This window comes from Drosophila rhopaloa, unplaced genomic scaffold (assembly GCF_018152115.1).
Source record: "Drosophila rhopaloa isolate 14029-0021.01 unplaced genomic scaffold, ASM1815211v1 contig_163, whole genome shotgun sequence".
NCBI lineage: Eukaryota > Metazoa > Arthropoda > Insecta > Diptera > Drosophilidae > Drosophila > Drosophila rhopaloa.
Genome location: NW_025335043.1, coordinates 2,712,036 through 2,726,075, shown reverse-complemented (window position 1 = coordinate 2,726,075; position 14,040 = coordinate 2,712,036). Strand labels below are relative to the sequence as shown.

The 14,040-nt window shown below is 40.3% G+C and overlaps 3 protein-coding genes across 7 annotated transcripts in view; 2 read left to right on the top strand and 1 right to left on the bottom strand.

Moving 5' to 3' along the window:
* The first annotated feature begins 394 nt into the window (after positions 1 to 394).
* LOC108040254 (vesicle transport protein USE1) lies at positions 395 to 2,257 on the top strand. The gene is made up of 3 exons (XM_017117647.2): positions 395 to 800; positions 1,229 to 1,585; positions 2,040 to 2,257. Exons 1-3 carry the CDS (start codon positions 449 to 451, stop codon positions 2,081 to 2,083), a joined length of 753 nt encoding a protein of 250 aa, XP_016973136.1. The 5' UTR covers positions 395 to 448; the 3' UTR covers positions 2,084 to 2,257.
* LOC108040256 (dihydropteridine reductase) lies at positions 2,206 to 3,389 on the bottom strand. Its single transcript, XM_017117648.1, has 2 exons — positions 3,055 to 3,389; positions 2,206 to 2,962 (listed from the first exon to the last, which is right to left on the bottom strand). The coding sequence occupies exons 1-2, from the start codon at positions 3,136 to 3,138 to the stop codon at positions 2,339 to 2,341; spliced, it is 708 nt and encodes a 235-aa protein (XP_016973137.1). The 5' UTR covers positions 3,139 to 3,389; the 3' UTR covers positions 2,206 to 2,338.
* A 116-nt stretch (positions 3,390 to 3,505) lies between these two features.
* Positions 3,506 to 14,040, top strand: part of LOC108040257 (protein boule) — a 30,208-nt gene continuing 19,673 nt past the window's right edge. Inside the window, exons 1-2 of one of the 5 annotated variants that reach the window (XM_017117650.2) lie at positions 10,023 to 10,160; positions 11,344 to 11,624. The gene's annotated coding sequence lies outside the window, so the exon portion shown is untranslated. Of the gene's footprint in view, positions 4,302 to 10,022; positions 10,161 to 11,343; positions 11,625 to 14,040 lie in introns of those variants that run through there. The other 4 variants (XM_017117651.2, XM_017117649.2, XM_017117653.2 and 1 more) reach the window with 4 other exon arrangements.

Below are 14,040 nucleotides of genomic sequence, written 5' to 3'. Positions count from 1 at the left end.
GGTATATATATAATATATATTTATATCACATTATTGGAGAAAACCCTTGAAAGCTTTCAAAAAATATTTAAAACATAATGGTACTTCTGTCAATAGTACAATTTATGTGCATTATTGGAGAAAAACATTGAAACCCTTCACAAAATATTTAAAACATAATGGTACTTTCGTCAATAGTACAATTTATGTGCAAGTTTTTTAATATGTTGTTTTTTAAAAAATTTTTACAAAATAAATTTATTTTTATATTTTAAAAAAAAATAGCTTACATATTTCTTACCCTATGTTATCAGGATCTAGCTATGTGTCCAAAAAATTTGCCAACACTAGGCGTAGCTATCGATAAAACACAATGTGACCAGATAAAAACTATCAAATAGTGCAATTTATAGTATTTTAAATACAATTAGTGTTTGTACTTTGTTGTTTTCATGTTTTCCCCTCTGAAATGGCCACGAAGCTAAATGTAAATATCCGGACCCTGCTGGCCAACTGCGAGGACCTGGCGAAAAGCGAGCAGAACTTCTGGCGGCTTCAGAAGTTCATCAAGTCACTGGACACGATGCTCGCCGAGCTAGAGGCGTTGGACGATCCACAGAGTGCTACCCGTATTCCGGGCTACACGGAGCGCCTTAAAGCCCTAAAACTATCTACGGGCTTTACGGAGTCTGCCAACTCCACAGCAAAAACTACACCACAATCCTCTTCCGTCAGCGAAGCCGGGGAAAATGCACTGAAAGAAATGAGGCAGCTGCAAAACAACAAACATCACAGTGAACTGCGAAAAGAACTGCTACAGGGTAATTTAGGGTTCAAAAGGGCGAAGCTAAAACTCAATTTTTTTTAAATTAAAAAATATTTTAAACAAAATTACTTTGTATTTATAGCCTACAGGCCAAATATTTGAGTTAGTCTAATAACAAGCTTTAAAGTTGTAATCCCGTAGTCAAAGCGGTTGATTTCTGGAAGAAGTTTCCTTTACAGATCCTAATTTTCACCATCAACCTTTTTATTGTGATGATCAATCAAAAATCACCTCAAAATATATGCCAACTTTAAAAATGCGTAGAGAAATGAACCATTTTTCAAAACAGATCTTCATTTTTTGAGAGATCTTTTGTATTAATTTTAAACTGAAATCGAGAAGGACATTTTGTGAACCCAATTGTGCGGTTTCTTACCTATAAATTATTTTAATTGTATTGCAAGTCTGATTCCTTCTTTTTAGATGCTGATTCCCTGCGAAGACGTCGAGGAGTGGAGGAGGCCTCTTCTAGTCCCAATGGTACTAGCGTACAGACAACTTCCGGCGAAAATATGAACGAGGCTGCCAAGTATTACACAAATGCCCAGGAGAAGATCACTGAGCACATGCTTTCGCTGACACGGAATCTGAAGGAACAGACGGAGACTGCTAACCGGATTATCCGAAAGGATACGGAGGTTGTCTCACGCTCCGCAGGAATGGCGGATCGCAATATCAATTCGCTTGGAAAAGAGGCTGAGAAACTGGAGCAGCATTCGAAAAAAGCCTACAAGTGCTGGCTTTGGCTGATGATTGTCTTTGTAATTGTCACTTTCATTGGTGAGTCATACTGTTAAGCGGAAAATTGTCGAAGTTCCCAAAAGCTTAGTTGGGATTCCCATGCCAATATGTTTCAGCTCTGTGATTCAAAATCATCTATTTGGACAATACTAAAACAAAACCAATACAAATCACGGTTTCATAAACTTGTTAAATCAAAGGTTTAGTTTAAGTTAATTTTTTTTAAATTTTGAACCAGTCGGCCTAATTGTATAATTTATAATTTGTATAAACTGAGAAAATACATTATTAAAAGAATTATAGTTATTTATTAAAGTATTGAACTAAAACTCACTTTCAAACAAAATTAAGACGGAAATTAAACAGGTCAAAAAATTTCATAAATCAGGTTATTTTACCGAATTCAAGTAAACAAGTTTTAATTGGATCGATTAATTGCCGATCGATTGTTGCTTAATCATACTAATGAGTTTATTCCCCTTTCAATTTACAGGTATGGTGTTGTTCATGAAGATCATGAAGAAGAAGAAGGCGTAGGAACTGCCTCCAAACAAATCAAACTAAAGATTGTTCTCTAAGCAAACGCTTAACGCTCGTTCCGCTCCCGAAGGTTCAGAAGGTTATCCCCAGAGCCCCCAAATCGTGTAAACAGACCCACATTAAACGATCGAAAGCCGCCCAGCGATTTATTTATGAATAGTTTATGTACAAGCGAAAGCGTTTAGATTATGGATTTTGAGTAATTTTGTTCTTTCCGTAAGTGTGTTTAGATCCGTAACTTTATCTTTAAACCTATTCGGCAGCTATGAGTTCTGTTACGCCATTCTTGGTTATCAGCTGCAGCAGGGATCCAGTTTTGGGCCTCTCCTGAGCTTGAGTCCACTTGAGAAAAAGTCCGGCTACCTCGTCAAGAGAAGTCCAGGTGCCAAAGTCCGCATCCGGCATCCATTTACGGTTCATGGGTGTATCCAGGGTTACGGGCAGGATGGATACAGCCAGAGATCCAGCTGGAAGACCGGATTTCTCTGCGCCCAGCGATCGGGTGAGCTGGTGGACTGCTGCCTTGGCCATTCCATAGCCGATCATGCCGGGAGTTCCCTCCAGAGCGGGCTTAGCTCCTGTGAGAGCCAGGAGTCCTCCCTCCTTCAGGTGCTGAGCGGCCACAGCTGCGGAGATGGCTGAGGTCCAGACGCTTTGCTTCCACATGAGATCGGAATTCTTGGCCAGGTCCTTTTTGGCATTACCACCTGCCCAGCCGCCAGCCACGCAGATCACGGCATCTAGTTTCTCGCCGGCCAGGCTCTCGCCCACCTTGGAGACCACCGTACCCTCCTGTTCCGACCATGGAGCATCGCGTGGCACCACGATGCTCACATTGGCTTTCTCATTCTCCGTCAAATCGATGCTGCCCACCCACTTGAAGGGATTATCCAGGTGAAGGTTGAACCGGGGGAAAACAATTGCTAATGAGCATTTTGATAATTACATTTAAGTGAAAGGTAACTCACATAATTGTTGGCTTTAAAGTAATCGACACAGGCCGAACCCAAGGCCCCTTTGCCGCCATAAATAACTACTCGACCTGCGGACATGATTCGTGCTGCCAGTTTTGAAGCTTGAATTCAACTGATTTCGAAGAAACACGAGAATTTGCGACTTTGGTGAGTCAAAAGCGGGCGAAAGCTTTGAACGCAGCTGGGGTTTTTAACCGCGCGAGACCAGTTCTACCGGTAATACTCGGGAGAATAAATTTAAAGTCAAGTTTAAGCTTGAGCTGAGAGTTATAGCTTTTTTCGCTCCGGGAAAACAGGAGTAGCAGCAACAAGTGGAAAATCAATAAGATGGCCAAAAAAGACACGAAAGGTCACACTAACAGCAAGACGCGTTATTTTGGTATTTCTTTTAGTATCCAACAGCTGTTCGACACAATCACCCGTCTCACTCTCGCGCTGCTCGTTGCTCTTTTTTGAAAAGGGAAATGCGTGAAATTCGTGCGCCGCATTTCCACCAGACCAGACCAGAGTTACGCGCCGTAGCCGAGTTTTTCACTCAGTCCCACCAGTCGCCGTCGCGTTACGTCACGAGAGCAGTTGTAGAATTTAACGCCAAACGGTTAATATTGGAGGGAGTTTTCTTGGCTTGATTTTGTGGAAAACTTCGAGCCGAACCCCCCACCCGCGCTGAGTTTTCCTTGGCACCCAAAAAAACGGAAAAACACATGTGCTTGTATTTTATTTTTCGGCTGCCCAAGTAGACGGCGCGTAGTTTTTCACTTTGACGGGAGTTTTCCTTTCGCTCATCGACTCACACTCATTTCTAATTGTGATTCGTAGGAAGTAAGTTCTCTAGTGCAAAATATATTCAAATAAAATAGTATAATTCCATCTTTATAAATCGGAACACAACAATAAATACAATAAAACACCACCAATATATCTAAAAGAGAAAAATTTTAAAAAATATATATAAAACATTAAAAGAATATCAACATAAACAAACCAGCCGCACTCGTGTCGTCCCATCGTCTTTTGTCTTCTTATTCAACGTTCGTTAAAATCACGCATCGAGATTGAGTTTTATATCTATGATATGCAAGATATATAGATGATACGTAATAGCTTTTGGAAACGGCAACTGCAACTGTAAACTGTGTCCCCACGTAAGACGAAACGTAACGCAGCCTGAGAACAACAACGTATCGGAACGGAACGGAACCAATCGGAAGAAATCTCTCCGGAGGACCCAACAAATAACGGTGAGTTTTCCCGATGGAATAGAGGTGGGGGGTCCAATTGGGGAATGTCACTCGCAGGGAAAATGAAAAATGCCAGGCGAAAATTCTTGGCCATGTAACTCGTTTTGCCGCTCTCCCTCTTTCGCGCGTTTATGTGTGTGTGTTTATGCAGCGGAAAACGTGTATTCTTGAGAAAAACCAGAAAATCGAAACCCGGAATTGGGTCAGTATGTCATCCGCCGTCCCGCTCCCACCGATTCCAATTCCGATTCCGATTCGAGCTGCTAGTCTGGCTAAAAACTCTGGCTAAAACGTGTTTCGTGCTTAGTCAATTTGTTCTTTTTATCTAGTCGCTGACGCAGTCGACGTCGCTGCTCTGCCACTTGACTTAAGCGGCCTAAACTAAACAGCATCGCCTCCAGAATGCCTAAAAAACAAAGCACTACCACTGCACGTGTGCGAGCGAGAGCGCGGCGGAAGGTGGGAGAGAGACAGAGTGGCTGATTGTCACCCGCGCGGCCAACTTAGAAATACCCTGTACTAAATTAAATACGATATAGTGAAGTACTAAAAATCGTTTTATTTTCATTATTAAAATTTAGTGTCTTCAATTATGAAGCTTATTAATTTACCTAAGCTACAAATATATACCCAGATTCATATTTTTTAAGTGAGTTTCAAAGGTAAACGTATCTGATAATTAAAAAAAGAATTGTGTTAGAAGTATTATGCTTATACACAAAAAAAAGGAAGAATTGAAAAGCAAATGAGCCAATATATAAAAATTAAAACATTAAATCAAAAAAAATGACCCCATACAGTCAGCCAAATTGTGGATGGTCGTGGTCTGGTCAAAAAAAAGACACCCATATCACAATTGAGGATAAGTTTAAATGACACGGATGTATTTTAATGATTTCCATTTAAAATCGGGTTACAAAAATTTTAATGGCAAAAAGCATGACCCAAAAATGCCAATCTTCAACGAGAGAAACACACGACAAGCCGACGCAGGTGTTTTGTTAGAATCCTAAAAAAGATCCACCGAAAAGGAAAAAAATCAAACACGGACACCCATGTCAGCAAAATCCCTAGTTTAAGTCCATCGGAAATCAAAAAACAGAACGGTTCGTCGCAACTTAAAAGCCGGACAACAGACAAAACCAGAAAAGTCCTTACTGAAAAAATACAGAGAGGCGCCAGTCACAAAATCATTCATGGTCGGACAAAAGGTTTAAAAAGACAATGAGGAGCACGAACAAAAAAACCTGACGACCCAGACGTTAACGACGCCCAAAAGTAAAAATCGTCCCCGGTACACAAGAACGTACGGCGGACAAAGTTGGGCGATTTCTGGCATGGCGTGGTCCGATACACCAACGATATTAGACGATTTTAAAAAGTAACTGACGTTATACACCATATCAAAAAAAGCCTTTGAAGGGTCTTCAACAAGACAACACCAAAACACACCCAAAGCGGCAAGGCTGGTTACCAAAACAAGAAATCAAGGCAAGCCAGTCCGACAAATGATGAAACCAGGGACACAAAACGACGGCACAAAACTAAATGCCAAAATGGACATTCCAAAAACCGGAGACATCCAGTGGAACTGTCGCAACTTAACGCCAAAGACAAAAAAGCTATACTATACAGCTATAGATTAAGGAAATCAAAAATGTAAAAATGTTAAGTTGAGTTTGAGTTTGTAAATTGGTTACTATTATTTGACCAACCCTTTTTATGTTTTAGATATAATTAACCACAAACTTTATAAAAATAAAAATCCATGTTAACTATTTTATAATCTAATATATATCAAAAACTAAAATAATTTTTCTTTATGATCATAAAGCAGCTGAATAAAGAAACCTACACGGGTGTACTTATTATTTGGCCAGTAGTGTATGTTCATAAATCTGAAAATTGAAATTTGAATTTGGTATCAGTATATTGGCTCTAACTTAAGAAAGGCGTTTGCATTACTAACTTAAAAAAAAGTATTACTGTTTTTTATAGCAACGTTTGCCAAGTATCTCCGATTCGATAGCTTATCTTTTCAAAGGTAAATGGCTCGCTCTCTTGGTAGTTGCCTCTCTAGTTTTTTCGGCCACTCGCTTCACTTGATCTTGCACTCGGATAGCGACAGAGGTGCAGCGACTGCGCTGCTGGCGTCGACTGCGACTGCGGCGCTTTTACCTTGAGCACGCCTGCACTTGTCGCAGCCCCTCCCCCTGCCACCTACCGCCCACCTCCCGGTACCCCACTCGCCGTTCGAGTTTGAACTTCTGAAAAAGCCAACACCTTTCGAAATTGTATCCACTTTTATTTCTGTTTCTTTTGCCTCTGGGCAGCGGCGTTTTTTATATTTCTGATGTTTGCTAATAAAATTATTACGACTTGGCCGACAGCGGCTGCTAATGCGTTTTAAGGTCGCCGCTCTTGTTGATTTTGACCCAATAAAAAATATGATGATGCTCCCGCTTACATTTGCCGGTCCATTTAACATGTGTCCATTGCGCCAGGATGCGATTTGATTTATTTCAAAGTTATTTATTATACAACCAGGCGCAAAACAAAAGAAATATCAGAAAAAGGGGGCGAATTAGAAGAAAATTGCAGACAGCTGGTGCTCTTTTTCCGGTGTGCGAAAAAGGGATACGATTGTGAAAAATGCACAGGGAAAAACACTAGCTTCGGATTGTGTACTATGTAACAGAACAGAGAAATTCTGTCCTAAACATTCAAACTAATCTTTATATATTAGTTGATACAATCTTATCCAAGCTTTATATGTATTTAAGTAAATTTTTATCATAAGATATCTGATTTTAGAAATCTCTTCAATCGAATAACATTTCTTAAAAACCGATAATTGTTGGCTGAATTTACTCGGTAAGCATTGTATAACAATAAAATGCATTTATTTAATTCGAAATTTAAAAATTTGAAAAAAAAGAAAATGTAAGACATTTTCAATAAGTAAGATATGCAATTTATGCCCTTAGGTTATTTATTCTATTCTATTCTATCCAAAAGCTACTCCCCAGATAATCTATCGTTACATCATAACCATCGCGAATTCATGACTAATGACTGATATTTTTCTCTCTGTGGGGAATATGAATATGGGGGATAGGGATAACAACACGGAAGAGGCTCCATTATAGGTTGCTGGTTTACTAGTTAACTGGGCCCAAACGCTGGGAGAGAAAGGGAAAGGCGGTGAAAGAGAAAAAGAGAGGGATAGGGAATGACAGGGGATGTGGGTGGTGACACTGACAGTGGAGCACCTTCGTCATCGTCAAGCATTCGGCCTGTATAAGAGCAATAAATAATGCACACGAAGAGCAGTGATGAGAGCCAGAGACTTAGCGAGATATCGGGGGAGAGATTCGAGAGCGAAATCGGTGAGAGTGGCAGAAAGCAGCGCTGTCGCTTTGGGGGGTTGGTTGTGTTTGATTTTTGCACTTAAGAGCGAAAAAAGTGGCTTTGATTTTCCGCCTGCCCTTCTCTCGGAGTTTGGGGCATGCTAACTTTGACGGCCGACTTGACCAACCCCCAAAAGGGAATTCCAACTTGCCTCATTAAATTGATAACGTTAAGTATACGTAATTTAATTTGATTTTCGTCGGACACAAACAACGGAATGCGATATTAGAGATACGCAAGTTTTATGGTAACAGAAGGCATTCAGATTATGAGAAATTTATATTAGGAGTCAATACTATTTATTAGACCAATACAATTTTGGATTGTAAGCCCTATGACCCTATGACCCTCACAATATGTCAGATTTGTATTATAAAATTTAATTGGAGTAGATGTTTGTTCCTTTTTTACTTACTAGCGAAAAAATTACAAAATGTATTAAAAGTATTTTCTTTTTTACTGATGTGCATATTTTTTCGCAGAGAGTATTCACCATTTCTTTGGCAACATTGTTGTTGGCATTTGGTGAGTGTGGGTGGAAAAGTGGGTGTTGCGTGGGCAGTCGCCTCACATTTGCATGCCCCCAACACGGCACACATTTTCTCAGTTCTCTACGCTTCTCACGCGTCTCTCTCTTTCTCTATTGTCTCTCTCTGGATGGCAAGTATATAGCCCGAGTTCCAATTGGGATAGGGATGCGAAGGCTAGTGCTAACCTATATAATTTTTTTGTTCCGTTTCTAACAACAAGCACATCTTCCTCCAACCAAAAAAGGAAGGAAATCAAAACCTCTGGCAGTTGAAGGTTCTTTTTTCTTTACAATTTTAAAGCAAATGCTGATTTTTATATTTTTTCCCCCGCTGCACGTTGACGGGGGCAGCGCAGCAGCTTTTGGCTTTGCTTCTGGCTTTGAATTTAATGTTAAGTATACGCATCAGTGAACTCAATTTAATTATCATGATTGTTTTGCCCGCTGTCTTTGCTTTCGCTTTGCTTCGCCGTTGATGAAATTCAAATTTTCCAACTTCACAAACAGACGCTCTCGCATTCACAGAGCAATTTTCCAACGTGTTTTCCGCTTTTTCAGCTTATGTAAGTGAAACGCTGAGTGCTGATAAAAAATAAAAAATGAAAAAAAGCTAGCTAGCTGGCTGGCCATAATTACGAGCTTTAGATTCGCCCTTCGCCCATTTTTTATCAGTGGCGTTATTTATGCGTCCTCCCACAATGACAAAGTTTCGTGGAGTGGGGAGCGTTTTTGATAGACAACAATTGAGCATTTGAAGTGCAGCGTAGCGCAAAGAGAACTCAAAAGTGGAAAATACAGAAAAACTGACTGCCGTGCTCGTAGCCAAAAACCCAAACGAAAAGCAATTAAGTTGCCTCGGATCATTGCACAATAAGTAAAGAATCAAACTCGAAACATAACTGTGTTTGCCCGTCCAGCCAAAACCGTTGACGTCTCTGCTCGCGTCGCTGCCAGCGCTGCACACTGCTTTCGGCTCATATGAATAACAATAGGGCTAGTTTACCATCCAGAACCCGCCGAATACGGTTAATTAGTCTGGAGACCGAAAAAAACGAGGTGTCGCTGACCACGCCTCAGTGGCCTGGAATTTAAATAAACGCGGGATTAGCCAACAGTAGTCGCTCTCAAAACGTAGATTAAGTAAATTGAGAATTTAAATATTGCTACAGAAGTCAGAAGTTCTACTATCTGTCACCAAAGTAAATTCCAATATTAATTAAAACTTGCAAAGCTGAGTGAAAATATTCTTGTAATATACATTTTCAATAACTATAAACTAATGAAAACGTATTTGAACACTAAAATCACTAAATAATTCAAAGTGCCAAGTGCCGCACTGTATTATTTCTGCTTAGAATTTCCATTTGGCCGATGTAAACGCACAGTCCCAATCAGATAATCGCAACCTTAACCGTTATTAGATCACTGTACAGCTGCGCCACAGTCGCCTTCTCTTTCTTATACGACAACAACTCTAATCGGAATGGGAGATTGTGTGATTGAGAGAGTGGGTGGTGGGAGGCGGGCGGTGTGTTTTAATAAATAGGCCAAATATGTAATATTGCTAAAATGTGTTTATTGTAATCTTTTTCTCACATACAAACACACACACCTACAGCAACGCACGTGCATCATTGCATCCCTCGAATTTTCGCTCAAAGAGAGCAAGCGCGGTATTAAAGAGAGAAAGAGAGCTGTCTCTGCCGCAGTCACTGCCTCTGCTGACGTCGACTGCGCAGCTGGGGGCCCCAAATCGGGAAACTATATTCGTTCGACGTCGAGTCGCTGTTCTACCGTCGTTGAGATTGCAACACTTCTCGATTTCGGGTTTTCGGAATTTTACAAAATAACAGAAAACCGCCATCACCGTCGCTCTCCGCTTCTTTCGGCCAAAATAAAACTCTCGCGTCGCACGTAAAGTAAAAAAATAGAGTTCTACATTTTATAACGTTCTGTGTGTGTGTGTGCCAGTTTTTCATGCGTTCTTTGCCGCTGCAACAACAATTAACAACAATTACGACAACAAACAGTTACCACATCACCTTCCCTCTCTTTCTGTCTTTCTCTCTTGCCCGCTCTTTAGCGTTTATATATTTTAAACTGCGCTTTTTTCGCCAAAAAACCCATAAAAAAAAGAAAACAAAAAAAGAGGAAAATAAAAAAATCAGATTTTTAAGTGCTGGCCGCGGACAAAAGTCAACGACTACTATTTTGGCCCGAAACAAGGCAAAAAGTTGATGTGTGAGCCACAATAAAAAATATACATATGTGTGTATGTACATTTGTACGTACTACCACAATGTATGTGGAAAATCGTGTGAGAACGTACTTGATTTTGGGCTCACAGGCGGCAGTTTGGATTTTTCGTCAGAAATACGTATCATGGGCAAAAGGAGAGTTGTTGTTGGCCAGAAGGGAGAATGTGTTTTTTTATGCGTGTTATACTCCGCTTGTTGTTATTTATTGTTGTTGTTACTGATGGTTTTATGTTGTTTTTGGCAGCATTTTTGTGTATACCAAAGCATTCGCCAAGCCCGCCTCCCACTTCCTTTCCTTTAAGCCCCTTTCTCGCAGCCTTCCCTACCCTTTCTTCTTACTTTTTACCTCCCGACCCTTTATAATCTCCTCCTTTTCTGCCCTTTTCCCTTTCACCGCCTTCAAAAAATAGTCACAGCCGTATCAACGAATCTCTCTCGCTCGTTTTCCCACCCCCGCTTTATCATTCCCCCACTTTTTCCATCTCCCTTACCCCATTTTTTCCGACCCCAAACCTTGTGTAGCCTTTTTCGCACACGTTGCGTATACGTAATGGCCATAAACAACAACAGAAACAGCAGCAGCAGCGGCAACTAGCAGAAAACTCGGATAGTTACAACCCTTCGCCCACTGCCAGTACCCCCACATTCCACCCATCCCCTCAGATTCCCACATTTAAATGTACGGCAGAGAAAGCTAGAGAATTTGTTTATTCAAATTTTCCTGGTTGGCCTTTTTGACTGCCTTTTGATGAGTGGCTAAACGATGGACCAAATAAAACCTCCCACTCAAAAAGAAATACCATGAAACCCAAACCTAAATTCTACCGTTTTATTTGCCTTGCAGTCGCCCATCTGAATTTCGAGAGAAAAAAATCATCGAAAAGTGATAAAAACCTAATTATTATGCAAAATAATTGTTGAAATATTAGAGCGCAAACGTTCCACAATAAACCAGGTGCTAATTTACATCTTTAAAGATCCAATTGTTAAGTTTGAACAACAGAAAAAAGCAAACCAGCCAATAAGTGAATCAAAGTAAAAGAGAAAAATCACATCGAGCGGAAAATTTTAAACTTGATTTTTCTGGCTGTTGCAAACGAGGCACAAGGAAAACAAAGAAAAAAGGTAAAATACAGTACGCCTTTATATATATATATGATGTATTTTTAGTTGCATTTTGTGATGAAATGCTCGGGAATCAAAAAGTCGCATAAAGAACTGTGAAAAATGCCAACCGTTTCGAAATAACCCACGCGGCGGCTTTTACTCGCTAGCATATTTAGAAAAATCTAATAAGTTGTTGAGAGCGGGGAAAACAGGGAAAGCGACAAGGAAAAAAACCGAACCAATGGGAAGTGTCGCCTGGGGATAGAGACTTTTCCTCACACATTTTGCTTAGAGGGTGCCACACCATCCGATTGATTTGTGAACGGAAAAACATTTCAATCGGGAATGCTAAAGGAATTTCTTTAAAATTAAATCTCGGTGCCGGAGAAAAGGAATAAATATAAATTAAAGAAACACTGGAAATCCTGTAGACTGTGGATTACTTAAATATATATCTTTACTTAATTATATGGTTATAATGAAACCTAAAGGTTAAATAAATTTAATCTAAATAAAAATATTATAATTTGCAAAGATCTGCGGAATAAGAGATCAGAAATTTTACATTTCTAGGCATTTATGGGAAAAATGGGTGGGTACATACTATACGTGTTTAATATAACTGAAACCCAGTGAAACAAACATGCTTTTAAATAACTTATATAAGGAAAATCCTTTTTTTATATAATACTTTTTGCTTATCCAGTTAATTCAAGGGATTTGTCCGCTGTGTAGATTTCAAATAAGATATGCTGCTAGGCGACATTTTCCGAATAGCAAACCGTCAGAGGTCGCGGGGGAGTTTTTATCCGCTGATCCAGCTTCCTGCCCTCGAGCACTGCTTTAAGCTTTCAATGCCGTAATTCTTATTTTGGCAGTCGGCCTGCCTTTTCGGCTTACATAAATATAAATAAGTATTCCCTGCGGCTGGCACGCCGACTTCCAAATCATCCTCCCTGCTCCCAGCTCCCAGTTTCGACTCGCGGGGCCCAACTCTGGGACACCCTGTACATAAATCTAAAATTATAATGCGCTCCGCTCTTCAATATTCATTTCACCCGCCTCCCCTCGTCCCCTTTTCGCTCTTTATTTTTTTTTTTGTGTCGCCTAGACTACAAGTGAATCCTCCGCTTGTTACTCGAGAGATTTTTCTTTATAAGTGACAACACACGCATGCCAAAAGAGCTAAAGTACTTTTGCCTATATAGTATGTTTTCATTTAATTTTCTCGCTACAGATACCAAAATGGCGAAAAGTCTTTGCTTTTCTGCCATCATTGGCGACAGCTGTTTAAAAGAGAAAAGAGGCGGCGACACGCCCCTTTATGGCGGCGGCTGCCGTTGGCAATAAAAATATATAATATGGCCCGCCAGGCTCTGTTATCGAGACGTTTCGCTGGATTCAGCTAGCTGGTTGGCTGGCAGGCTGGCAAGAAACTCGTAAACGAAGTCAAAGTTCAAGACTAAAGCGGGGGGGATTGGGGCGTGTGTATATGTGGGTTTTTGGGTGGTTCTGGGTTAAGGCCATAAAGAAAATCTGTGTCAAAAGGAAACAAGGCGAGGAAATGCCTTTAAGCTTTGACTTTTCACGAATCAAACTAATCCCCCGCTATGCGTGAAGCAAACTTGCCATGCCTACAGAATATAAAAACCATCGGATTTTCGACTCGGTCCATTTTGTGATTCAAAGAGTAAATATTGGCATTAAGCTCTTAGTACAATTATATTTCTGAAATGTTATTTAAGCCTCCCAATCATTACAAATCAATTTCGTTATTAAAAATTTAAACAAAGGTGTCCCATTAATGCTAAGGATTAAATATTGTACATATTCTGATGAATGGTTATGAACGAATTACCTACAAATTTATTTATTCGAAAATCATTAATATTAACGGGTCACAGGTTATGCTAGATTTCGATATTTAGTGGGAATACATTTCCTTTCCAAGTCAAAAAGTAAGCTTAGGCTAGTATTCTTTCTCTGTATTTAGGAATTTTAGGGTTATGGTTTTGGGTTTGGGTTCGATGCGTTAGCCCACATGCAAAATGGTCACCAAACGGTAACCGAACTTGCACTCTAGCGTGGCGGTGACCATTTGGACCGCAACGCAGGCAAGACACGGCCACAAAATCAGAATACAGACTACAGACCGCAGATACTACGGATACAGATCCAAACACAGATACAGATACAACGGCAGGGGCACGGGCACGGGCAGAGATACAGCTACGGACACACCCACCTGAATAATCTATATGCTAAGAGGGCCGAGGCAACATTCAGCGTGTGGGTCAACTGCGTGCGGCTTTTATGGCCCGCCATTCGTTTGGGATTTGAAAAGTGTGGCCATAAATAGAACCGGACTGCTGCACGCACTGCTCCCAATTTTCGTTCTCTCTAGCAGAGCAATTATTTTAGCTTTTTGCATATG

Bases quoted from the DNA above. Each gene is read 5' to 3' on its own strand.
- LOC108040256 (XM_017117648.1), bottom strand. From the start codon at position 3,138: ATGTCCGCAGGTCGAGTAGTTATTTATGGCGGCAAAGGGGCCTTGGGT. The intron at 2,963-3,054 runs GTGAGTTACCTT...AATCCCTTCAAG, and splicing joins ACTTTAAAGCCAACAATTAT to TGGGTGGGCAGCATCGATTT.
- LOC108040254 (XM_017117647.2), top strand. From the start codon at position 449: ATGGCCACGAAGCTAAATGTAAATATCCGGACCCTGCTGGCCAACTGC. The intron at 801-1,228 runs GTAATTTAGGGT...CCTTCTTTTTAG, and splicing joins GCGAAAAGAACTGCTACAGG to ATGCTGATTCCCTGCGAAGA. The intron at 1,586-2,039 runs GTGAGTCATACT...TTCAATTTACAG, and splicing joins TGTAATTGTCACTTTCATTG to GTATGGTGTTGTTCATGAAG.